At 36.9% G+C, this 25913-nt stretch overlaps 1 protein-coding gene across 4 annotated transcripts in view; it reads right to left on the bottom strand.

Moving 5' to 3' along the window:
- LOC105500003 (mediator complex subunit 14) overlaps positions 1–25913 on the bottom strand; it is an 88785-nt gene that overhangs the window by 41760 nt on the left and 21112 nt on the right. For all 4 annotated transcript variants that reach the window (XM_011772920.3, XM_071088486.1, XM_011772909.2 and 1 more), the window contains exons 4-15: positions 25407–25580; positions 24632–24761; positions 23769–23897; positions 23033–23140; positions 22021–22153; positions 20857–21007; positions 20218–20329; positions 14016–14141; positions 11464–11542; positions 7360–7519; positions 2999–3193; positions 2475–2609 (exon numbers count right to left, since the gene is read on the bottom strand). In XM_011772920.3, coding sequence (XP_011771222.1) covers positions 2475–2609; positions 2999–3193; positions 7360–7519; positions 11464–11542; positions 14016–14141; positions 20218–20329; positions 20857–21007; positions 22021–22153; positions 23033–23140; positions 23769–23897; positions 24632–24761; positions 25407–25580 — 1632 coding nt within the window. The remainder of the gene's footprint in view (positions 1–2474; positions 2610–2998; positions 3194–7359; positions 7520–11463; positions 11543–14015; positions 14142–20217; positions 20330–20856; positions 21008–22020; positions 22154–23032; positions 23141–23768; positions 23898–24631; positions 24762–25406; positions 25581–25913) is intronic.

Below are 25913 nucleotides of genomic sequence, written 5' to 3'. Positions count from 1 at the left end.
TTAAAAAAAAAAAAAAGATATATAAACATCTCTTATAAGATTAGATTTAGTTTTAGTTAGTCACATCTCAGCCTAAATTACTTTAAGTAGAAAATGTGCTTGCTTTTATGTTTAACATAGCTAGAATGTTCACTGAGAATAAAAAGTAGGTAAGTTTTTAAGAGTTTGAGTTCAATAGAGCACTACAGAATGTTCATCTGTGTCCCATATGTGCAGCAAGTATAAGAATACAGAGAAGGTGGAAAGAGAGGACGTATGTCTACAGTCATTAACCTACGTAGGCCTACAAAGACGCACATTTTTGCAAATTCTGGCCTGTGGGTAGGGAAGAGAGGATATAAATGCACTGCTTTGCCCCAGCACCATATATCCATCTTCCCTTCCCACTGCAAAGGTAGTTAACTGAATGACATTCATATAATCAATCCAAATAACACAATAAAAGAGTCCAAGAATACAGTCAATTACATAGGAAACATGGACACACTACAGTTTAGGAGCTAAGGCCAGTATCCAGATAAGAGGACATTCATCAAGCTCACAGTTCTAGGAGCTGGGTCATCAAGGACAAGAGTATTTATTTTAGGTGCCTGTTTCTAGGCTTGGGTTTCTCTCTGGGCTCTTTACAATTTCACACCTTATCCTCTGCCTGCAGATCCCAAAGTCCTGTAAAGCAGGGGTTGGCAAACAACAGCTCATGAGCCAAATCCAGCCCACTGCCTGGATTTTCTGTTTGTTTGTTTGTTTTGAGAAGGAGTCTCGCTCTGTCGGCCAGGCTAGAGTGCAGTGGCATGATCTCGGCTCACTGCAACCTCCGCCTCCCAGGTTCAAGCGATTCTCCTGCCTCAGCCTCCCGAGTAGCTGGGATTACAGGCCCCCGCTACCATGCCCAACTAAGTTTTGTATTTTTAGTAGAGACGGGGTTTCACCATGTTGGCCAGGTTGGTCTCAAATTCCTGACCTCAGGTGATCTGCCCACCTCGGCCTCCCAAAGTGCTGGGACTACAGGCATGAGCCAAAGCGCCTGGCCCACTGCCTGCTTTCGTAAATGAAGTTTTACCATAACACAGCCATGCTCATTTGTTTAAATATCAGCTCTGGCTGGTTCACACTACAACAGCAGATTTGAGTAGCTATAACAGAGACCACTTGACCCACAAAGTCTAAAATATTTATATTTGGCTCTTTAAAGAAAAAGTTTCCCAATCCCTGTTCTAAAGCATGAAAGCTATTTTCAACAAATCTTCCCAAGGCCATCATCATCAGCCCAGCTGAAAAAGTCCATTTCCACATTTCCAGGTCTCTCCTTCATTCACAATAACTTACAGAGGAGGGGATTCTTACAAAACATAAAACTTTAAACTACAGGGAAATAACTGGGGTTTTAGTGTATCACTTTTGAGCGGCTACCCATCCTTGGCCAAACTCCTTTTTGGAAATACAAAAAATGCAGGTCTGTTACCTCCCTTTCATGTTTGAGGATTATATTGGATATCACAACTGCATATTCTTTAAAGGCACTAATTCTGCATAAATCTATTGCTTCTCCCATGTGAGAAAAGTAAAAATTTAGTTTAATATTCTTTCTGATCTGCTTCTTAGAAAGGATCCCAGTTTTACTAGGGCTTAAGCAATATACATGGCTTTACCAACTCAAAAATAAGCCACCCAGCTGTCAACTAACCGTCTCTAATAGCCTTAAACAATGCTCCTACTAAGAGGTATAAAAGTAAAATGTTAATTCCTAAAAACTGTCCACTTGTTTTTCTTTCTTTAACTTTTTAAATAGAGATAAGGTCTTGCTATGTTGCCCAGGCTGGTCTTGAACTCCTGAGCTCAAGCAATCCTTCCACCTTGGCCTCTCAAAGTGCTGGGATTATAGGCATCAGCCACTGCACTCAACCTGTCCACTTTTTCTTTTATCCTTTTTTTTTTTTTGAGACAGAGTCTTGCTCTGTTGCCCAGGCTGGAATACAGTGGTGCAATCTTGGCTCACTGCAACCTATACCTCCCGGGTTCAAGCAGTTCTCCTGCTTCAGCCTCCCAAGTAGCTGGGATTACAGGCATGTGCCACCATGCCCCAATTATTTTTGTATTTTTAGTAGAGACAGGGTTTTACCATGTTGGCCAGTCTGGACTCAAACTCCTGACCTCAAGTGATCCACCCGCCTCGGCCTCCCAAAGTGCTCGGTGTGAGCCACCGTGCCCAGCCCTGTCCACTTTTTTTAACTGGGAAAAATTTACATTCAATTTCCATAAAGAGCAGAAGACCCAGAATCTGGAATCAGAGAGATGAAATAATTCAAGCCATGTTTTACATGTATACCATAAGATGCTATGATTGTAACCCTACCACTGTGAACAGGATCACAAACATTCTGCTTTTCCTAGTGGAATCTATATATACCCTGAGCAACACATTTTAAAAACTACTCTTTCATTTGGGGTATTCAGAACTGTTCCAAAAAAATTACCTCCAACCGAAGTCCTACAAATGGCATATTTGTATCACACATAGCGACAAAGTGAGCTAAAACTTTATTGAAGGCACACATTTCTCCTGATCGTTTTGTTTTCTTGGATTCTACTGGACATGGATCATCAGACAACTAGAATTTAAGTAAAGAACACAAACAGGTAAAAAAAAAAAAAAAGTACATGTGATACAATTCATTAAGATAGTTAAAATACTGGAAGAAAGCTCAGGGTTAACCAAAACAAATGTTATTGTATTTACCGAGTAAATACTGACCAAAACACTGGTAATTTATTAGTAAATATTTTGTGTTTAACAAGTTATCTCATGGAAAATGGTGGACAATTATTTAATTAAAACAGAAGCATTTTCAAGAAAATGTAGACAATTGTTACTTAAGCCTTATTGCTGCCTCGTCTCTTAAAAACCGTATCTTAGTTCTTTCTCATATTAAAAATGAGTAAAGAACACAACCAAGTTAACACACACAAATTCTGTGCTCATTTTCATATGGAATCATACCTTGCGCTTGGCATTGGTTCTGGTCTGTTTCCCGGTTTTTGTACGAAAAACCAAGTCCTGGATGTTTTCCTTGAACTGCTGTAGCAGCAATGCCATTGCAGGACTGTCTTCACGATCTGCAGCATTCACAGACATAAAGTAGTACTTGTACGACAGTTGTGTGGGTTTATTGGGAACCTCCAACATCTCCACAACCTAAAAATCCCAAAAAGAAATAAGACTCAGAGAAATAAGAAGTGTCAGATATTTTCCTCTGTACATCATCAAGTAAGGCTCAGAATTATAAATCTAATGTAGATGTCTTTAAAAAAAAAAGATAAAAAGAGGTTAAATCAATCATATCAAAAAAGAGCATTCCTAGTAAATACATAATTTGTTTTCCAAAAAGTAGATGAGACAAAAGAAGAATGATAAAAGCAAAAGCAACCATAAAGTATAACAAATGGGGCATTTAAACTATTATGTGTTAGGTGTTCTTGATATTCATACCTCAGCTTTTAAATTGAAAATAAAAAATTATGCCTAAATCCAATAGGTCTGTGATATGGTTTGACTTTGTGTCCCCACCCAAATCTCATCTTGTAGCTCCCATAATTCCCATGTGTTGTGGGAGGGACTCGGTGGGAGATGACTGAATCATGGGGCGGGTCTTTCCTGTGATGTTCTCATGATAGTGAATGGGTCTCACGAAATTTGATGGTTTTAAAAATGGGAGTTTCTTTGCACAAGCTCTCTCTTTACCTGCCACCATCCACGTAAGCTGTGACTTGCTCCTCCTTGCCTTCCGCTGTGATTGTGAGGCCTTCCCAGTCACATGGAACTGTGGGTCCAATTAAACCTCTTTCTTTTGTAAATTGTCCAGTCTCAGGCATTTCTTTATCAGCAGCGCGAAAACAGACTAATACAGTCTGCTAGATTTTCTAGAATGGTATCTATTTTAAATTGCTCTGCTGCCTCCCTTAACCACTCAAACATCCTAAAAATTCCATTATTAAGGCAGAGAAAAATGACAACCAACCCTCATACTTGGAAATATGTAAAAACAAACCCTAATTTTTCAACTGAAAAATACGGTCACTGTGAGGGTAACAATACTGACAGTTAACACTGATACAAAGCTTAATATGTGCCAAGTATTGTCCCAATACTTCACAGATGCTAACGTATTTAATCTTCCTAATAACCCTGTGAAGTAGGTTTTTTCGTTTATTTGTTTTGAGACAGAGTCTCACTCTGTCAACCAGGCTGGAGTGCAGTGGCACAATGTCAGCTCACTGCAACCTCCGCCTCCCAGGTTCAAGCGATTCTTACGCCTCAGCCTCCCAAGTAGCTGGGATTACAGGCGTGTGCCACTACACTAGGCCAATTTTTTGTATTTTTATTAGAGGAGGGGTTTTGCCATGTTGCCCAAGCTGGTCTCGAACTGCTGACCTCGGGTGATCCGCCCGCCTAGGCCTCCCAGAGTACTAGGATTACAGGCATGAGCCACCGCAACCAGCCTATCTTTATTTTTGCGATGAGGAAACTAAGGCACAAAAAAAGCAAGTTACTTGCCCAAGGTCACACATGTAGTAAGTGACGGACTCATGCTTTGATTCCAGAAGTTTGGCTCCAGAGGCCTTGCTCTTCCTACTATACCTGCTTACTGTTTCCAAGGTGTAGCTAAAATTTAAGAAAAGTCCCTAAATACTTTAGTGACAAAAGTAAGTGCCATTAGGAAAGGCTCCTGACCAACACACATTCTTTCCCATCTCTCTTCCTGCTTCCTTTCTCCCTTGCTACCCCTCCTCCCCACACATACTCTTCAGGAAAGCATCACACTGATGAGGTACCTCAGGAAATGTTAAAATTAAAAGTCAAATGGCCATTTCACCAAAGAAGATAGGATGAGCACATGAAAATATGCTCAACATCTTCAGCCATTAGGGCAGTGTAAATTAGGCCTACAATAAGACACCACTACATACCTATCAGAATGGTTAATATTTTTTAAAAATTCTAATGACTAACTGTTGGTAAGAATGAGGAGCAACTAGAACTCTCATACATTGCTGGCTGGAATGCAAAATAGTACATCACTTTGGAAAACAGCTTGCAGTTTTCTACAAAGTTAAACACACATTTACCGTATGACCCAATAATCCCACTCCTAGTTACTTATCCAAGATGAAATAAAAAATGACAACTTATGCACACACAAAAATCTATATGCAAATGTTTAACAGCTTTAGTCACAATTGCCCCAAACTGGAAACAACCCCAATGTCCTTCAATGAGTGACTCATTAAACACAAACTGTGGTACTCCCACACCATGGAATGCTACTCTGCAACAAAAGGAAGAAACTATTATATACACAACAACACAGATGAATGTCAAAGGCATTATGCTGAGTCAAAGAAACTGGACAGAAAAGGCAAACCTATAGAGACAGAAAACAGGCCAGTGATTACTAGTTGGAGGGGACTGATCATAAGGGGTATTGTGAGGGAATTTTGGGGTATAATGGATCTGTTCTGTGTCCTCAGATGGAGGCTACACAACTGTATGCATTTATCAGAACCCAGGCTAAAAAGTCTGTATTTTTACTTTATGTAAATTATATCTTAATAAAGCTAACCAAAAAAGAAAGGTAAAATGGCAGAAACACATTTAAAGGGAGATCAATTGCAGCAAGACTTTCCTCTGTTCTTCTTAATGTCCATGGTAGTAGTTCTTTCCACTTCCATGAACATATCTCCCCTAAGTGATAAATCTAGAGGACGAGGAGTAATCTACATTCAGTTTTGGTCTAAACCATGTGAAACAAATTATTGCTTTATAATAGATCACTGGTCACTGACATTAAAGCCTGGTTGTTTGTTGATGCTAAATGTCAGAAAATAATAAATTATAACCATTTTTATTTTATTTTGTGCATGGCTGATTATAAGAGATCTTTGTATGTTCATGGGTTTCGCTATGATGCATGTATTCTGTATTATCATTTCACATGTAGACCAAGCAAGCTCACTGAGAACTGAAACAATAGTCTTTTGTTGTGGGCCAAATCTAGTTCTACAGCTGCTGTTTTAAAATTCAGAAAAAAGTAAAATTCAGATCAATGACAGACTCATTAGTCTACATAAGTATCCCGAGCTTAAGATACGTTAGCCTACACATGGTGTCCTTTTAAAATAATATCTTTTAAAAGTACAGGTCAAAACCTTAAAAAGTTCACTCCTATTACTTTCAACCAACAATCTTGAATTAAAATTTTTATTTTTATTTTATTTTTGTAAGAGACGAGGTCTCACTATATTGCTTAAGCTGATCTCAAACGTCTGGGCTCAAGTGATCCTCCTGCCTCAGCCTCCCAAAGTGTTAGTTTTACAGGTGTGAGCCACCACACCTGGCCTGAATTAATATTTGTAAAACATAGATTCTTAGCCAACACATCTACTTGGTATACTTGGTATATATACAGAAATTTCTTTTTTTTTTTTTTTTTTTCTGAGACGGAGTCACCCAGGTTGGAGTGCAATGGCGCCATCTCGGCTCACTGCAAGTTCCACCTCCTGGGTTCACGCCATTCTCCTGCCTCAGCCTCCCAAGTAGCTGGGACTACAGGCACCTGCCACCATGCCTGGCTAATTTTTTGTTTTTGTATTTTCAGTAGAGATGGGGTTTCATCGTGTTAGCCAGGATGGTCTCCATCTCCTGACCTCGTGATCTGCCTGCCTCGGCCTCCCAAGTGCTGGGATTACAGGTGTGAGCCACCACGCCCGGCCAGAAATTTCAACAAGCAGGAAAATATATTCAGAATGAGCTCATATTTCAAATTATTGCAAATTTAAACTAATTCAAAAATAAAGAAACTAGAAAACATACAGAAACAGTGAAAAAGGAATAAGAGAAGACCTCACTGTGCACTAAAAGGAACACATACTCAATAAAAAGAAAGATGCCTTCAATCAATGAAGGATGAAAAAATAAAGCCAATTCAGCCAGTCCATATTTGAAAGGTTTCAGTATACAAGTTAATATTCAAGTCAAACAACTTTATTTGACATCAAAACATCACCAGACCTTTACAGGAATTGCTCTCAAATTTTTTATTCTTACAGAGATGTCTCATTGCAATCAAAGACTAGGCCTCATGATAGGACAGACCCTAGAGTGAGGGATAGGGTTATACCTTATGTTCCCCAACTGAGACATGACATTCCTCTCTCCCCCATTTCTAACCCCCTGGGTTGAGAATCACTATATGAAAGTCAAATATTCAATAAAATTCATTGGCAAGTTAAATAATAAGTCATTTAAGATACTAACAGAATTACTAAACTTGATCACCCCAAATCACTCCTTCGCATACTTACAATGTAGTATTGTGGAAGGCGGGTAAGTTTAATGAACAGTTTATTCTTAGAAAGGTTTCCAATAGGATGAGTTGAGTAATTGGAAAGCTGCAATGTTTCACTGCTTATCGTAGGCAGATGTTTTATAGACTGCTTGCAACGCTGCTGTCCAAGCCAAAACCTGAATTTAAAAGTGATAATCCACATCAAATCTCAGACTTTTCCGATTATCTGTGTGCTATCGATTTACGAATGATTAAAGACCATTAAAAAAAACAATTAATTGAAATTTAACTGAACTAATAAAAGGACACATGGCCATAATGACAAATCATTTCTTCATAGTTTTGCATTAGACCGTCAATTCTAGTTTTAGTTTAAGAAGTTTAAACCACAATGTGAATGATCTTAGTTATAAGGTAGAATTAACTATAAGGATGAGATACTATATTAGTTTATTATAAGGAGTGACAGATTTCCTATAGTTTAAAGACAGCATCAACTAATCTCAATATTCTTTATATAGCCCCAGTTTTTAAATTGTGTATGTGTGAAGTGTGTAGTATACCTAGCAGGTCCCAGTAGTATTAACTACCTTTGCTCCCACAAAGGTAAGCTGCCAGATTTCACTGATGTTTTTAATATAGTACTCCCCTTATTCCTTGTATGTGATTATCTATCCTTGAAACTAGGATACCATATAATATGTAAAAAAGGGATAAAATGGCTGGTTCACAAACTCCACTGATGCATAATGAAACTACAGAAAACAAGAATTTTCACAGCAGCATAACAATGCCACAACATCCCAGCTCATATCAGCAGCCTTGCCTTGATGAATAGGGCAAAGACCAGTTTGGGTGCTGATACATTTGTGTGGCAAGTTGCATGTGGTACAAACTGTATACCAGTCATGTGCAGTAAAACCACGTTATAATATATGACATTTTAAGGGTAGTTTATCAACTGTTCTGGAAACCGTTTTGTTTTTTTCATTGAAAGAAAAATTTAACTACAACTTTACGATCAAATGCAAGAATTGGTTACTGATGAAGGAATGAAGATAAATTTTGAAAATATACCATCACTTGCTTCATTTTGAATAAAAATTAAAAATTAATATCCTGAACTTGCTAAAATTTCTTTCAAATCTCTACTTTGATTCCCATCAACATAGCTTTGTGAGAATGATATCTCTACTATGTATGTTATTAAAAGGAAAACATGAGAAACATCTCTCATGATTAGCATGATCATCAATCTAACACAGACAAGTTATTACAAACAAGAAACAAGCTCATGTGTCACATTAAAAATTCTAACTACTGATATACCAGGTGGTCTTTTCAAAGTCAATCTGAAATTGCTATCTCACTCTTCACTATTTGTTATGATTCTGTGGGACAAAAAACTTGAGTCTAAGTGACTTTCTATATTAATTGCGTGTATGTACACTTTCAATGAAAAATGTACACAGTTTCCATAATTTTCTTTTTTCCTATGTTTGTTCTGATTATATTTAGTGAAGTGTAACTTTATCTGTTGATTCTAATAAAAAAACACTGGGGCTTATATCTTGTACATGTTCTTTCATTTCTTTTTTCCTAGAATGCATTTTTATTGCACATTATTTAAAAAAGTAATCACATGAACAAACAGATGCTCAACATCATTATTAGGGAAATACAAATCAAAATTACAATGAGATACTTCTTCATACTCATTAGGATGTCTATATTCAAAGACAGTAACAATTGTTGGCAAGGATGTAGAGAAATGGAAATTCTCGCAACATTACTGATGGGGTTGTAAAATGGCACAGTCATTCTGGAAAACAGTTTGGCATTTTCTTTTAAAAGCTAAACAAATTACTGTACGCCCTAGCAGTTCCACTCCTTGGTGCCACTCCAAGAGAAAAGAAAACATAAGTCCATATATAGACTTACATGAATGTTCATGGCATCATTATGCATAATAACCAAAAAGTGGAAACAATCCAAATGTTCATCAATTGATGAATGGATAAACCAAACGTGGTATATCCATACAGTGAAATATTATTCAGTCATAAAAAGGAATGAAGTACTGATATATGCTACAATATGGATGAACCTTGAAAACATTATGCTAAGTGAAAGAAGCCAGTCACAAAAGACAGCATATTTTGATTCTACTTTATATGAAATGACCAGAAAAGGCAAATAGAAAGTGGATTCAGAGTTTTCTGAGGTTGGGAATGGTTAACTATAAATGGACATTTCTCTGGGGTGATGGAAATGTCCTACATGTTCTAAAAGTGGATTGTGGTGATGGTTGCAAAAGTCAGTAAATTTACAACAAATCATTGAATTGTACACTTAAAATGGGTGCATTTTTATGGTATGTAAATTATACCTCAATAAAGTTATTTCAAAAAATCAGCGTCCCATGATAGATTAGTGACAAACTGGTCATTCACCACAGATCATTTGAGAAACACTATTACAAATGACAATCAGGGGACTTTTCTTATAAATAAATTATGTAAGTTTACGTACAGGCACACATTTGGTGAGTTAAAGGCTTCTGGGACTTAGCTTTCTGGTTTTAGTTTATATTTTGGGCAGCTAGAACTGCCAGATAAACAACCTCAAGTTATGCAAGATGTGAATTATTAAGCATGTTAGGATATTTAAACCTTGCTTATTTAGCCAAAATGCACAATGATGCTAAAACACTAAAAGTTTTAGAAATCGCTACCCAGATTAATGACTGATTTTTTTTTTCACATACAGATAAACTAAATAGCTGCTCAAAAATAAAGGCTCACATAATATTATCTATCTACTGGCTTTAAAAATCATTCCCTGGGCTGGGCACAGTGGCTCATGCCTGTAATCCCAGCACTTTGGGAGGCCAAGGCAGGCACATCACACCTGAGGTCAGGAGTTTGAGACCAGCCTGGCCAACATGGTGAAACTCCGTCTCTACTAAAAATACAAAAAATTAGTTTGGCATGGTGGCACACACCTGTAATCCCAGTCATTTGGGAGGCTGAGGCAGGAGAATCCCTTGAACCCGGGAGGCAGAGGTTGCAGTAAGCTGAGATAACGCTACTGCACTCCAGCCTGGGCAACAGAGTGAGACTGTCTCAAAAAAAAAAAAAAAAAATCCCTGAAAACAAAAATTGGCTGGGCATGGTGGTATGCGCCTGTGGTCCCAGCTATTTAGGAGGCTGAGGTAGAAGAATCGCTTAAGCCTGGAAGGCAGAGGTTGCAGTGAGCTGAGATCACGCTATTGTACTCTACTCCAGCCTGGGTGGCAACAAAGCAAAACCCTGTCTCAAAAAAAAAAAAAAAAAAAAAAAAAATCATACCCTGTTAATGAAAACATTACTTGGTTATATTGAATTTTTCAAATATTGGCTAAAGGGAAGGGCAGAGGCTAAAAGATTATAAGAACAATAGATCCCACTTTATAGTCTTTTCTTTAGACAAGCCCCACCTGCCCCCCGTACTGCCTTCTCCATTTGCCAGTTTTGGTTTTAGTCTCTGAATTTTTTTTTATCCTTTGGAATTTTGTTTTATTAATTTTAAGAGTTTGTTAGAGTTGCTATAAGGGTACCTTTGTGTACCAGAGTGGTAATGAAACTCCACAGAATTATATCTAGCTCCATTTTCAATTTTATTTACTTTAACAGTGTGAAGCATTTAAAGGATTTTGAGCCAAATTGAATGACAGTGTTCGAGAAGCAGAAATGACTTTTGAAAGTGTCAGTTGGTAGTCAACCACGATGATTACCCTGGATAAGAACAAATAGGACTTTATTACAGAGAACACTTGATACAATAAAATTCATTGTTTAAGTGATTTGTAAAGTGCTTGTACAGAAGAAAATGTGGTAAGGGATGAAAGTTGAGTGTTATGCCGTTCACACCTATATTTGCTCTAGAGGAGAATTTGATATGAGAAACTGACATCTTGGAACTATTTCAAGATAATTTAGATTCTAAGGTACCAAAAGGCACTTAAGTTTCATGTCATAAACCTTAAGGACAGTGACTGACCAAAAGTAATGATGGAGAAGAAAACATCTTGTCAAAATAAGTTTCCATTTTTAGTCTTGAGCTATATAAATAAGCTTACTTAAGTTGCTGAATCCAGGGTATGATTCGTTTCATATCATCATTCACAGACTTCTCCATGTCATCCAGGGTGGCCTGGTCTACAGAATAAAGCACCTAATTAATTAACTGCTTACATGGAAAACAAAACCTTTATCTAAGTAGTGTAAAACAAATGAAAATTATTGTTTAAGGCAGAAAATTATGTTGTTTTTGAGTCAGAGAAAAATTAAACTAAATGTATCATGAGAAATAAGCCAACCTAGTTTGTTTTCCCTCTTTAACATTTAGGCAGCATTATAGATACGACAACTAATTAATAGCAAATGTACACTGGCAGCAAGAACAAGTAACAAATACATGAATCCATTTTTTGCCTATATTTTAATTCCCCAAACTCTTAGTCTACTTAATCAGTATTTTTAAATTATAAGTATTTAAAACTCACAGTATTACTAGACTTAGAACCTTAAAAATCATAAAATCAAAAACTCCACTGAAATGTTTACTTATGAAACACAAATGATCTCTGGCATATGCAAGAGCTGTTGGCTGAAGATCAGCTTGCAAATTAAGTCAGTTAGAATTTTTAATGACAGTAGAAAATGCTAGTAAATAATGAGCAAAAAAAGCAAGACACAAAATGATTTTGATTAATGGGGACAAAGTATAGAAAAAATTAGAAAAGCACTGCTATGGGGTCAACTATGTCCCCCCAAGATCCATATGTTGAACCCCTAATCCTCAGTGTGATGGTATTTGGAGAAGGGGTCTTTGGGAGGCAATTAGGTTTAAATGAGGTCATGAAGGTAGGGACTTCATGAAGGATCAGTAGTAGACTCATAAGAACGGAGGCCAGAGAAGTTGCTCTCTCAGCCATGTGAAGACACAGCAAGAAGGCAGCTGTCTACATACAAGCTAGAAAGAGAGCTCTCATCAGAAATCAACCACGCTGACACCTTGATCTTGAATTTCTGGCCTCCAGAACTATGATAAAATAAATTTCTGTTAAGTCACCTAGTCTATGATATTTTGTTATGGCAGCCTGAGCTGCTAAGACAAGCATACATCCCTAAAAGACTATTTTCTGTTGCTTTTCTAATTTTTGTGCATTTAAGTTTTTTATTTATGAGTATGTACTATGTTAATAATCAGGAAAACAGTTAAATATAAGTTTTTAATAACAAGTAACATTTGCCTTATTTGGAACCCACAGTTAAAGTAATTCATAAATGCGTCATTTAGCCATCATAAATGTGATGTCATTCAAAGTAATTAGTTCAGTTTTCCATGAGCAGCCCATAGAAAAAATCTATGGCTATAAAATATAACCAGAAAGTCCTTTATTTTCAACCTTTCTAGCTGAATATTAATTTCAAATAGCAGATGTCCTAATATATTCAAGAACACTGTCCAGTAGCAATACAAAAACACTAAATTCTTATTTCATCATTTCAGAACACCAACTCAGTAGCAGAACAAGTAAGAAATCAAACTTTAATTTCTACTGTGTTTAGCCCAGAAAAAAAAAAATCCTTTCCTCCAGGATTCTGTACCTCAAGTCATCTTAGATGTTTCTACTGTAATAAAAATGTTCTTCAGCCACAAATGACATTAGAATTCCTTGTTGTAATTTCCATGTCACCCAGTGGTAAAATAGAAACTGAGCTACTGGGACAGATAAGTTAACCTAAAAAAACAGCGGCCATCAACATTATTTTACATAAGCAAACATGAATATGCTTTATACTGGGAAGTTCAACATCTGCTACAAGAAAATCCAAAGTAGAGTTAAAAACGCCCTGAGGAACTGACATCAGCCAGAGTTATTGTTTCCATACCCACTTTCGACACTACATACACCATTCTTTCTTTTTCAATTTTTATTTATTTTATAATACTTTAAGTTCTAGGGTACATGTGCACAATGTGCAGGTTTGTTGCATATGTATACATGTACTATGGGTGTGCTGCACCCATTAACTCATCATTTACATTGGGTATTTCTCTTAATGCCATCCCTCCCCTCTCCCCAGACCCCAAAACAGGCCCCAGTGTGTGATGTTCCCCACCCTGTGTCCAAGTGTTCTCATTGTTCAATTCCCACCTGTGAGGGAGAACATACGGTGTTTGGTTTTCTGTCCTTGTGATAGTTTGCTCAGAATGATGGTTTCTAGCTTTATTCATGTCCCTACAAAGGACATGAACTCATCCTTTTTTACGGCTGCACAGTATTCCATGGTGTATGTGTGCCACATTTTCTTTTTTTTTTATTATTATTATTATTATTATACTTTAAGTTCTAGGGTACATGTGCATAACGTGCAGGTTTGTTACATATGTATACTTGTGCCATATTGGTGTGCTGCACCCATCAACTCGTCATTTACATCAGGTATAACTCCCAATGCAATCCCTCCCCCCTCCCCCCTCCCCATGATGAGATCACTTGGACTCGGGAAGGGGAACATCATACACCATTCTTTCTAATACCTAATGACAGAAAATGTTTATTTTTTTGTTGTTAAAAATAATTTTTCTTACATTGAATGATTATATCATTTAGTAACTTACCAAGTCCATAAAGCATCAATTGAAACATTCCAGAATGCAAATCTACAAAAATGTGCAGACACTCTGAATTACCACAGGGCTCCAAGATGGGAACAACAAGAGCTGGGAGTGCAGTCTCTATGGAAGCTGAACAATCAAGAATTAAAAATTACTTTTCCATCTGAATATTTTCCAGAAAAATTATTTCTCAATCAATGAGTACAAACAAACCAACTATAGAAGGATCCTAAATGTTAGAGGAAAAACATGATTTTGCAAAATTTGCAATCGTATTATCATGTCAGTTAGTAGTTCAAAAAGAAAAGAAAGTAATTTTCAAGGTGACTTGAAACAAACATGCCCATCTCAAATACTACAGCAAAAAAAATCCAAAATTTCTTAAAGAGGGTTGAAATAGTGAAAATTCAATTTCATCAGTGAGCTGAGTTCTAGTTTTACTTTCACTTGGTAATTACTAATAAGTTAATTAATTTTTAAGGATTTTCTCTCATATATAATGGAAAGAAAACTGGTTGTTTGTAAACAGAATAAATATCTTCTATGGCCGCATGATTTTCAATGCCATTCTTCATAAAAAAGAGGTATTCTGGCAATTAGAGCCCATGTGTTTAAAGAAACACTTGAAAACTAACAAACATTATTGATTACTCAGGAAGAAAAATTTTTTTCAAGTCATTTGTGTACTCCATTTCAAGTCCCAGATGAATTAAGAACATAGGCAACTGCTAAACACAAATCCCCAAAGCTGACAATATACCTGATCTAGAGTTTCATAGTATTTCCACCAGGCCCAATTAACTTTTCTCTTAATTCTGCAAGTGACATAATGAAATCCAGTAAACAAGCAAAACATTGAAAACACACTAAGTGCTGATCAGATTGAGGGGTTGTAAAAGGAATATGCTCTTCTTGTTACCAAGTTCCTCTGAAGCTACAGCATAGAAAAAGAAAGGCAGATACAGAGGGGAATGGCGATACAGGTGCAGGAAGGAGAGGTAACGTGGCAGGCGCAGAGGGGAGTGGCGATGCAGGCTTTTCACCAGGCGTGGCTTCTGCCTGCTACTTTGTCAAACAAGGACAATAACATCTTCCCCTCTATGCCACAGGTTGTTAGGATCAAGAAATGACAAGGCTGTAAAAGTGCTTTAAAAAGCAAAGTGTTCGACAAATGCATATTATCTATATTCCTTTTGAATCAAAGAAACAAACCAAAACCTCTTACTATAAATTTTCAATAATTCAAATGAGTGACATTACCATTGGTACTGTCTACACAAACAAATTATCAAACAAATTAATAAAGTAAAAGATTGCAGAAGATATATTTAATTAGAGAAAAATAAATTGCTTTAAAGCACAGGGTGAGCATCCTAAACTCCAAAATTTGAAATGCTCCAAAATCCAAAACTTTTTGAGTGCTGACATGATGCTCAAAGGAAATGCTTAATGAAGCATTTTGGATTTCGGATTTTCAGATTTGGGATGCTCAACCTGTAAGTATAAATACAAATATTCCAAACCTGAAAAAAACATCCGAGATCTGAAATACTTCTGGTCTCAAGCATTTCAGATAAGGGATACTCAACCTGTACATCTAATACATATTTGTATACAAAATGTTTAACATGCAAATCCAGCAGAACTCTGACCTGAAAAAAACAGAAAAGGGCAAAAACAAAAATTTCTTTTACCATATAATTCAGACCAATGTGACAAATTAGTTCAAATCAGTGATGTTTTGCTGAACTTACTATGTTAACATAATAAAAAGTTATTACAAATATGAAACAGAGTTACTGATTTTTGAAACATTTCCATACTGTTACAATTCCTGACAGGGTAGGAGTGGATTCTCTAAAGCAAAACCATTTCTAAAGTGTGGCAACGGAGCAAAACCAGTTCTGGGAATTGGGGTAACAATTATAATTTCAATCTAATTACCACAATTGAGTATTCTTAGAAAAATAGGGCATCAAAGAATACAGAGAACACAGTTCAAAAGACAAGAAATACTTAAGACATAAATTGACGTACATATTTTTTAACCACCAATGCCCACAGTTTTCTTTACAGAAAATAAAATACATAATGCCCTAAAGCATATAAAGGCAACAGGTTTCAGGTATACAAAAATGGGGAAACTTGCAAAGAAAATAAAGAAGAGGGAATTAAAAGCAGTGTAAGATGACAGGACTTGCTGCTATTTCGTCCCGCAAGAACACATACGTATCTCCTTTTATTTCTATCATTTATTGAGAACAAGATGAGGAATGGATGAACAGACAGTAATATGAAGTGTGAAGAGTGAAGAGCAGCAACTAAGCTCAATTAGTAATGGCTGTGTGTGGTTCATAGCTTCCAAACTGATCAGGATGCCCTGATTACAAGCGCTGAAGGGTAGAGTACAACACAAGGGAGCAGCACCCTGGCTTTCAAGAGTTAGGCAATGCTGCCAACTGGGCCATATCTCAAGTTACTTTTAGTGCCTTGCACTGCCTTTTTGGAACTTATCTCCAAAGTCCTGCCTCCTCTCCCCTAAACCATTTCTACCCCCACGAAACCACATACCTGAGCTGCTCAAAATCTGAAGTCTATGCCTTCCCCTAGCCTTCCCTTGAAATGCTCCATTCTCTGAGCTACTCATTTCCTTGGGTTATTCCAGTTAGGTGTTAAAAGAAAAGCCAGCTGATTTAAGGGTGACTGCACTAAGGGATTCTAAGAATAGACTATGTAGTCCCTGGTTCCAGTAGGGATCTTAATAAAGCATGCTCACCCATCAAAAAAGGATCAAGTAAGACTACATGGAGAGTATAAATGCATGCATGTGAATTTTAAAAACAAGTTAAAGCACACGCTCTAAAATGGTGGGTCGGCAGACCCTTTCCTCTAGCAGTCCTCATTTCTAGAACTGTCCTGATTAAAGCAGAACTGAGGAGATCAACCCCGCATGCAAGCTTCCCCCTTCCTTCCAAATTATAGTCCCTAAGGCACCCTTCTCTAACACCTAGGACTCTACAAAACACCTAGGGCTTGAAAACCACTGGTGTAGCACATTCCTACTAGAGTTTAAGATCTAGGAAGAGCCTGGACTATTATAATATCCTCAAATTTCAGATGAGGAGAATGGCCCAAATAGTATAAATGACTTGTTTAAGAGCAGACAGCTGAACTCAGATCTCTAACATTTCTACAAAAAGGAATTTTACACCTGAGTTCTGAAGACTTCTCTTTAGAAATCTTCAGAACCTAGGTGAACAGTACACAAAACCATTCCTATGTAAACATATGCTTTGAGTTTATTTTTCAAAGTAATTTATCCCTTGGCAGTCATAGTTTTTTGTTTCTATTTTTTAACTTACAAGTTTTTGCTCCGTTTTTTTACTAAGCCTTGTTTACAGATGATACTAAAGTAAACCAAAGCCTATCAAAAGATTACACACCCCCTATTTTCTGGAATCTCAACAACTGAAGTTTTGAAAAATTAGAAAAATTAAGATTGCAAAATACTTAAACTCTTCCTTAAGAACAAAAGAGGTGGACATGGTGGTTCACACTTGTAATCCCAGCACTTTGGGAGGCCAATGTGGAAGGATTGCTTGAGCCCAGGAGCATAAGACCAGCCTGTTCAGCAGGCCATGGACTTAAAATAGATAGATAGATAGATAGATAGATAGATAGATAGATAGATAGACAGACAGACAGACAGACAGACAGATAAAGACCAGCCTGGGCAACACAGTGAGACCCCATTTCTTAAAAAAGAGAGAACAAAAGGGGAATTTCAACAAGGGTGACAAGACAATTAAATAGGAAAAAACAGTCTTCAACAAATGTTACTGAGATAACTGCATCCTCACATAAAAGAATGCAAACAATAACAAGTATTGGTGAGGATGTGGACAAAATGAAACTTTCCCACATTGCTGGTTAGATTGTAAAGTGGTGTTAAACACGTCAAAAGGTTAAACAGAGTTACCACAAGACCCGGCCATTACACTCCTAGGTGTACAGCCAAGAGAAATGAAAACTTGGGCATGAATGTTCATAGCAGCATTATCCACAATAGCCAAAAAAGAAAAACAACCCCAATGTTCAACAATGATGAATGGATAAACAAAAGACGGTATAGCCATACAATGGATTATTTGACAATAAAAGTGAATGAAGTATTGAAACATACTGTGAACCTCAAAAAAATTGTGTTAAAAACAGTATGTAAGAGACCACACATTATGATTCCATTTATATGAAATGTCCAAATAGGCAAATCTATAGAGGTAGAAAGTAGATTAATGATTGCCAGAAGGGAGACAGAGAAGGAGAGGGGTGACTGGGTTGTGACTGCTAATGGGTACACAGTTTCTTTCTGGGATGATTCAAATGTTCTAAAATCGGCCAGGCGCAGTGGCTCACGCCTGTAATCCCAGCACTTTGGGAGGCCGAGGCAGGCGGATCATGAGGTCAGGCGATCGAGACCATCCTGGCTAACATGGTGAAACCCCGTCTCTACTAAAAATACAAAAAATTAGCCGGGCACGGTGGCAGGTGCCTGTAGTCCCAGCTACTAGGGAGGCTGAGCCAGGAGAATGGCGTGAACCCGGGAGGCGGAGCCTGCAGTGAGCTGAGATCACGCCACTGCACTCCAGCCTGGGCGACAGGGCAAGACTCCATCTCCAAAAAAAAAAAAAAAAGTTCTAAAATCAAATTGCAGTGATAGTTGCACAACTCTTTCCGTAAAAACCACTGAATGAGGTAATTATATGTGAATTATATCTCAATAAAGCTATTAAGAAAAAAACACCAAAAGGGGGCAGTGGTTAGTAGCCTTTCTAACTCCAGTGAGAGTTTCAATTATACTTTCCAATCATAATTTTTAGGTCTGTATTTAACATCTTTGCTTGAGGGATTAAAGGGGAGGGCCTTCTAATGAAGCTTTTAATTAAATTAAGATAATGAAGTACTGATGAAGCTAATGTTAAACCCTGATAGGGCTAATGGACAGGCACCCCCAAGATACATCTAACCAATAGATTCACCAAATTTCTGGCAGATTCTTTATTTCTTTTATAAGGCCCATATTTGCATTTTTGTTAAGTTAGGCTGCCCCTCTCCTTAGTCTCTTTAAAAATATAAGCTAATGCTTTGGTTTATGCTTTTTCACCTCTATCTTTTCACTTTCTTTGAATGAGTATGTATTCTAAATGCACATTTCGTTTTCTAACTTTCTGTCTTTCCTTCAGGCAATTTTTTAAAAATCTATTTCTGTCAAAGTGGTTTTAATTCAGAGTTACTAGTACATACCTAAGAAGCAGCTTTTTTAAGTATAATGGGTTGAGCTGGGCTCTGTGATGACAAAAGGAAGTACCTTCGTTACTAGCACTGTTAAGACTTCCTACTTATAAGGCACTTCACTTACGTCATCTAACTTAATTAAAGACTGTGCACTGCAGGCACAAGGTAATTATGGCCAAAAACAATTGGGGCAGGGATAGTAAATATGCTCATTATGATGTTGTGAACCTATATTCCTAGAATGAAAGGGTTCACTTTCTAAATGACTGTCCCTCAAAGCTCTGAATATACTTACTAGGTAATTAAACTTGGAAGATTTTTCACTATGTCCATGTACCTACATTTCTTATTTGAACTCTGTTAATAATTTTTAAAACTTTTAAAAAAAGACAAGGGATGAATTCTGCTTCACTCAAAGGGGCATATTTTACAAGTATATTATAAATATTTGGAATGTTGTTTTATCACTAGAAAAAAGTTTTAAAATCATTCATATTAAATTGTTAGCTCATGTTTCATAAAGTTTTTCTTTTTTATTTAAAAAATTTTATAAATAGACACGGGGTCTCATTTTTTGCCCAGGCTTGTCTAGAACTCCTGGCCTCAAGTGATCCTTACATCTCGGCCTCCCAAAGTGCTGGTATTACAGGCATGAGCCACCATGCCCAGCCCCATTTCATAAAGTTTTAAGGAAATCCAATACACAAATGTTTCAAAAATGAGGTCAAGCTAAATAAGTAATAAGGGAAAAATTAGGACAAGTTTGGCAGATCACAAGTTAAATGCAGAAATACCAGCTTCCACAATAAAAGCAAAATATCAGGAAAAAGTCATATTAAGATTCCCATCAAATAAAACTGGATACTAGTTTAAACCAAAGAAAAACAAATGTCAGTTTAAAAGAACCTACAGTTTTCATTGGCATTGAAGCCTCTAAGAATGGCCTTCAGTTCTTGGAGCTTCTGATGAGCTCTTGCATGGACACTGTCAATCAGGAGTTTTTCTATTGATAAGTGGTCAATCTGCATAAATAAGAACAACAAATTCATACATGCAATTTAAACATTTTTACTTTAAAAGCCCGACAGTAGATTACTGTGCTTCAAAATATTTCCTTTTGGAATCACATTGATTAAGTGTTAACCACTAATAGAAAGCAAACTTAAAGTTAAAAATTAACTAACATGGTATTGAGTTAAAAATTAACTTACATGGTATTGATAGCTTAAAAACTATAGTTAACATTTTGGTAAGTATAGGCAAAGATATTACAAATTAGTTATGGTGCCCTAATGCCAGACCTTAAAATTAAAATGGTATCTGATCTAAATTATAAAATATGAAAGAATATCTTAAAAATTATATATTATAGTATCAGATGTTTTTAAAAAAACAACAAATGTAAGAAATGTAACATTTACTTAAAATAAGTTTCATAAAAGGTTTTAGGAAGAATTAGATATTTTTAAAAATTTATGCTAAGAGTTTAAGGATAAATGGCAAGTTACATTCATTTAAACCAATATTAAAATATATTGAGATCTTTTACCTTCATGGCTCTTTCTACTAATTTGGAATCAGAAGCTGGCAAAGGAGGATCATGAAAAATCTGTAAAGGCTTGGAGACATCATTCTCATCAATTTTAATTGTAACTTTGTGAACAGATGCTGTTCCAGTTTTTCTCCCAAGAACCTGTTGACTAAAGAAAAAAAAATGAAGAATTTTTTTCAACACCGTCTGTTAACTTCTAGAATAAAATAGAGACAATCCATTGTGCAGTTTAGCCAGAGCCTGGAATATGGCAGGCCCTCAGTGTTTGTGGAGGGAATAATAATGGGAAGATAGCTATTCTGTAATCCAATACAATATTTGATTTATTGCATTAAGATATATAATTTAAAAATAAAACATATACACACACGAAAAAGAACCCCAAAACAAAAACTACCTGTCTTCAAAGTGGCATCTACTCACCTCTGACTCCTTTACAGAAAATGATGGTCATTTGGGATAATAAGATGCGGGGGTGAGGAGAAAAATAGGAATCAAATAAAGTTCAAACAGGGAATTGAGAGTTGTAAACAGTCCAATACCGATTTTCTCCCAAAGAAAAGTTTTTAACAGGCACAATTCAAAGTGGAAAACTGTGGTAAGCATGTATGTTTTTAAAAATGATATCCAACAATCTAACCTAATGGTCTTTTAGCAATTTGGTATAAGTCCAGAGTAAACTAACCTCTCAAACTTTTTAAGAATAGTAAGTCTTAGTACAAATAGGTAAATGTCTATGTATTTAAAACATGTTCTATGACAGGTGTCAACTATGGATGTCCTAGGTGGTCTACATAATACCATGGGACCTTACTAAACAAAAGCATCTTACTAGAGGTGCATAGCTATTGGTATACAGTCATTCCTTGGTATACTTGGAAGACTGGCTCCAGGATTCCTGTCCCAACACCAAAATCCATGCAAACTCATGTCTTGCAATCAGTTCTGCAGTCAGCCAGCAGAACCCACGTATAGGGAAGGTTGGCCTTATACGCACGTTTCGCATCTTGCAAATTGATCTGCATATAAGTGGACCCACACAATTCAAGCTTGTGTTATCCAAGGGTCAACAGTATATTAAATCAGATGTATGAGAGAAAAACAGAAATAAAAGAGTATTTACAGTCATAGCACGAACCCACCAGAACTGATTTTACTTACTTCCAAACTGAGAGGGAGAGGCACTTTCCAGCATGATACCTTTCCACCTGTACAAGGTCTCCCCACCGTTCTCGGATTAACATTAGAGTTTGGGAATGTAACACTTCTAACTGAAGTGATAAACAGAAAGAATCTGATAGATGTTGTTAAGTAAAATTAATATGTTACACCAACAGTCAATCAAATACAGGCAAACTTCATTTAAGAAAGGCTCTCTTATTGAAAAACTGGAGAAAAATTTCTGAAGAAAATTTCTGAAATGATTATTTCTCCAATGGCTCATCCTAAAAAGTGTTATAATTTATAGCATAATTTCAGAAAAAGGTTTTATATTTTTTAAACCAATATAAAACCATAAAGTGTGGGTTGTGTCTTAATTTATCATAGTTTAGAGAACACGGATTGACCAAAGAGTACTATTTTTTTCACCAAACAGTACTTTTTTATTATTATTATTTTCTGCTTGTGGTGACGGAGTCTTGCTCTGTCATCCAGGCTGAAGTGCGGTGGCACAATCTCAGCTCACTGCAACCTCTGCTTCCTGGGTTCAAGCGACTCTCCCGTCTCAGGCTCCCTAGTAGCTGGGATTACAGGTGCTCACCACCACAACAGGCTTTTTTTTTTTTTTTAAGTAGAGACGGGGTTTCACCATGGTGGCCAGGCAGGTCTTGAACTCCTGACCTCAAGTGATACACCCGCCTCAGCCTCCCGAAGTGCTGGGATTACAGGCGTGAGCCACCATGCCCAACCTCAAACAACACTATTTTTAACTAATCACTTTTTGCTTTTACCTGCAAAGTCAACAGTAAAATTTTAAATTTGGTTTATTATAAACATATCACTATTCTTCACAGTGGCCAGTTCTCCAGCTCTATTTGCACCCTAAAAAGGGTGGGGGAGATGGGGGCAAGGAATGTAGACTGCTACAGTACAAGACTAAGGACAAATGAAAAATGTGGGAGAGGTACCACAAAACCCTTACAAATACATGTCTCAAATATCAGAAGGATACGTAGGCAGTTGTACATATCCTGAAGAGGTTTCTCATCAGCAAAGAGCCTAGACTGCACCAGCTGATGGATGAAGCTGATTTGCATGCTATGAACCAAAGCTCGCCCATCTTCCATTGGCAGAAGAAAAGAAGGTAGTTAATCAAATAGGTGTACAAATGTGTCACTATACCAACTAAGGAAGCACATAATAACAATGAATTTTTTTAAGAAGCACTGAAATTATCTACAGAAACTTGACATTGTACTCTGAGAAACACTGAAACTTCCACGGTCAATAGGTAGATACAATTACAAAACTTGCTTCAAATTACAGGATAAATTGCTACACACATTTATTATTTTGCAGGAATATATATATATATATTTTAGAGACAGGATCTTGCTCTGTCACCCAGGCTAGAGTGCAGTGGCATGATCATGGCTCACTGCAGCCTCAACCTCCCTGGGCTCAGGTGATCCTCCCACCTCCCAACCCCAGCCTCCCAAGTAGCTGGGACTATAGGAGCACAACACCACACCTGGTTAATTTTTAAATTTTTTTTAGAAATGGGGTCTTGCTATATTGTCCAGGCTGGTCTCAAACTCCTGAGCTCAAGCAATCCACCTGCCTCGGCCTCCCAAAGTAGTGGGATTACAAGCATGAGCCATCATCCCCAGCTGGGAATATTTCAATAATATAAAAATATCAAACATTTAAATTAATACTTATGATTTAAATCACTACTTATGATTTACCTCCTGTTTCCTTATCCTCAACTAGAATTTCTAGCTTGAGAAGACGCCATGGAACATCAGGGTCATCTCCCATCACAGTCAAGGTGGCTTCAAATTCTCCTTCAACACGAAACTTCACCCGGCCATTTGCTTTTAGAAGAAAAAGATGAAGAAAAAGAAGTGTACTTTGCTAGAAAATGAGAATCTTCCCCCTGACCTAGAACTTTGAGTCTTACTTATAAAAATTTTTAAATAGATTGAAGGTTCTTTCATAAGGTTCCAACAATTCAATGGTTCCTGAATAAGAAGTAGCCAGCTTCCAGGTCAAGAAATGAAAGCAACTCTTCTAACATAAATGAACAATATTTTCTTGAGGCTCAACTCTGGGGAGCCTTCTCTCTTTCCAGCCCCACTCCCAAGCTGCAAATACCAGCACTGTATTTCTGGGTACTAAAGAGAAATGATATGGCTGACAAGTCATAGAATCAAACACCATAAAACTGTCAGTCAAATCTTCACAATGCTATTTCTTTGAATAAAACCCAAAAAGCTGTTCAGGAAAATATTCTAACATGCAAATTCTGTCGCCCAGGCTGGAGTACAGTGGTGCAATCTTGGCTCACTGCAACCTCTGCCTCCCAGGTTCAAGCAATTATCATGCCTCAGTCACCCAAATAGCTGGGATTACAGGTGCGTGCCACCACACCCAGCTAATTTTTGTATTTTTAGTAGAGATGGGGTTTCACCATGTTGGCCAGGCTGGTCTCAAACTCCTGACCTCAAGTGATCTGTCTGCCTCAGCCTCCCAAAGTGCTAAGATTACAGGCATGAGCCACTGCACCTGGCCATCAAGTCTTAAAAAAAAATAAATTTCAGATACATACCAACTGTAAGATTTGCTAACTGAGGAGGAAGATCTGTGGTTACAAGCCGATGTCTAAGAATCTGATTCAGCTGATGGAGTGTGGCTTGTTTTTCAATTTTGGTAATTGGGTCTGGAGGAATAATTTTATCCTGCAAAAAAATTTAAGTGATTTGTAAATAATGTACGAAAAGGGATTTTAAAAAAAATCTTTTCCTGTTTTTATACAGTGTTTTCATATTTTACCTAAGAGAATCTCAACACACATTTCTGCAGTCTACATCCAAAAATAATGGCCATAACTATCATGCATAAGAGCAACAATGATTCCGGTCATTTAGCTGAGATCATAATACAACATGACCTCCTTTATGCTCTATTTACAAAGCAACTAAACATCACTTGATAACTTCCACAAGTTCTTACAAGTATAAAATACAATATGGCACCAAAATACCAAAATACAATTTGGTAGTCAGTAAACTACCAAAACAATAAAAGTTTAAAACACTTTCAAAAAGCAACTAGCATGCAGCATTTTCACATCTGAAATAGATGTTATGTCTGCACATCCACGCTCCCCTGGGGAAAAAAAAAATAAAACCTTCACCCATTTTGATATCTACTCACATCTGGCCCCAACTTATTTCAAAAAAGTACAACTTTAGTTATAGAGAAAAAAGCAAACTATATATACTGTTTGTTTTAACAATGTTTTTTGCTGGGCTACTTAATAATACAATCCAACCCAATGGCAAAACCTTTAGTTTTTAGGAACATGGGGGCAAAGCACTTACCCTAATGCAGGTTGGCAGCCGTGGGTAAGAGCCAGTAGTCAGTACATCAATGGCATATGGGATGGCAAAACTAGGCAGGCGTGCATGGACCAGAGCATCTCTAGCTAACGAGGCCAGGCGATCAGCAGTGTCCACAAACAGGATGGCTTGCTGATCTAAAAAGCTTGAAATCATCTTTAAAGTAAAGGGTAAATGTATTAAGCATCCCTGAAAACTATCTCCTTTTCACACTAAATATTGTTAAATCATTCCAAAGTAAACTTCAAGGGGAATTAATATAATAAGTTTTCCCTATTTCAAAGTAGTTCTTCAAACATTTTCCAGTAATTTGAAGAAGAAATATTTAATACATTTGTATTTGATATTAAGAGCAATAATTTTCTGTCACTTTAAGTAAAAGCTTTCTAATTCATTTATCCATTCTTAACATTACACATACATAATATCAACATTAGGAAAAATAAGTAGAATAAAATGGTTTTTTCTTCTTACAGACTTCCAGAGTTG

Source organism: Macaca nemestrina, chromosome X (genome assembly GCF_043159975.1).
Source record: "Macaca nemestrina isolate mMacNem1 chromosome X, mMacNem.hap1, whole genome shotgun sequence".
In the NCBI taxonomy this organism is placed as follows: Eukaryota; Metazoa; Chordata; class Mammalia; order Primates; family Cercopithecidae; genus Macaca; species Macaca nemestrina.
Note: the sequence above shows the minus strand (reverse complement) of the source record. Positions and strands in the feature narration are given on the sequence as shown.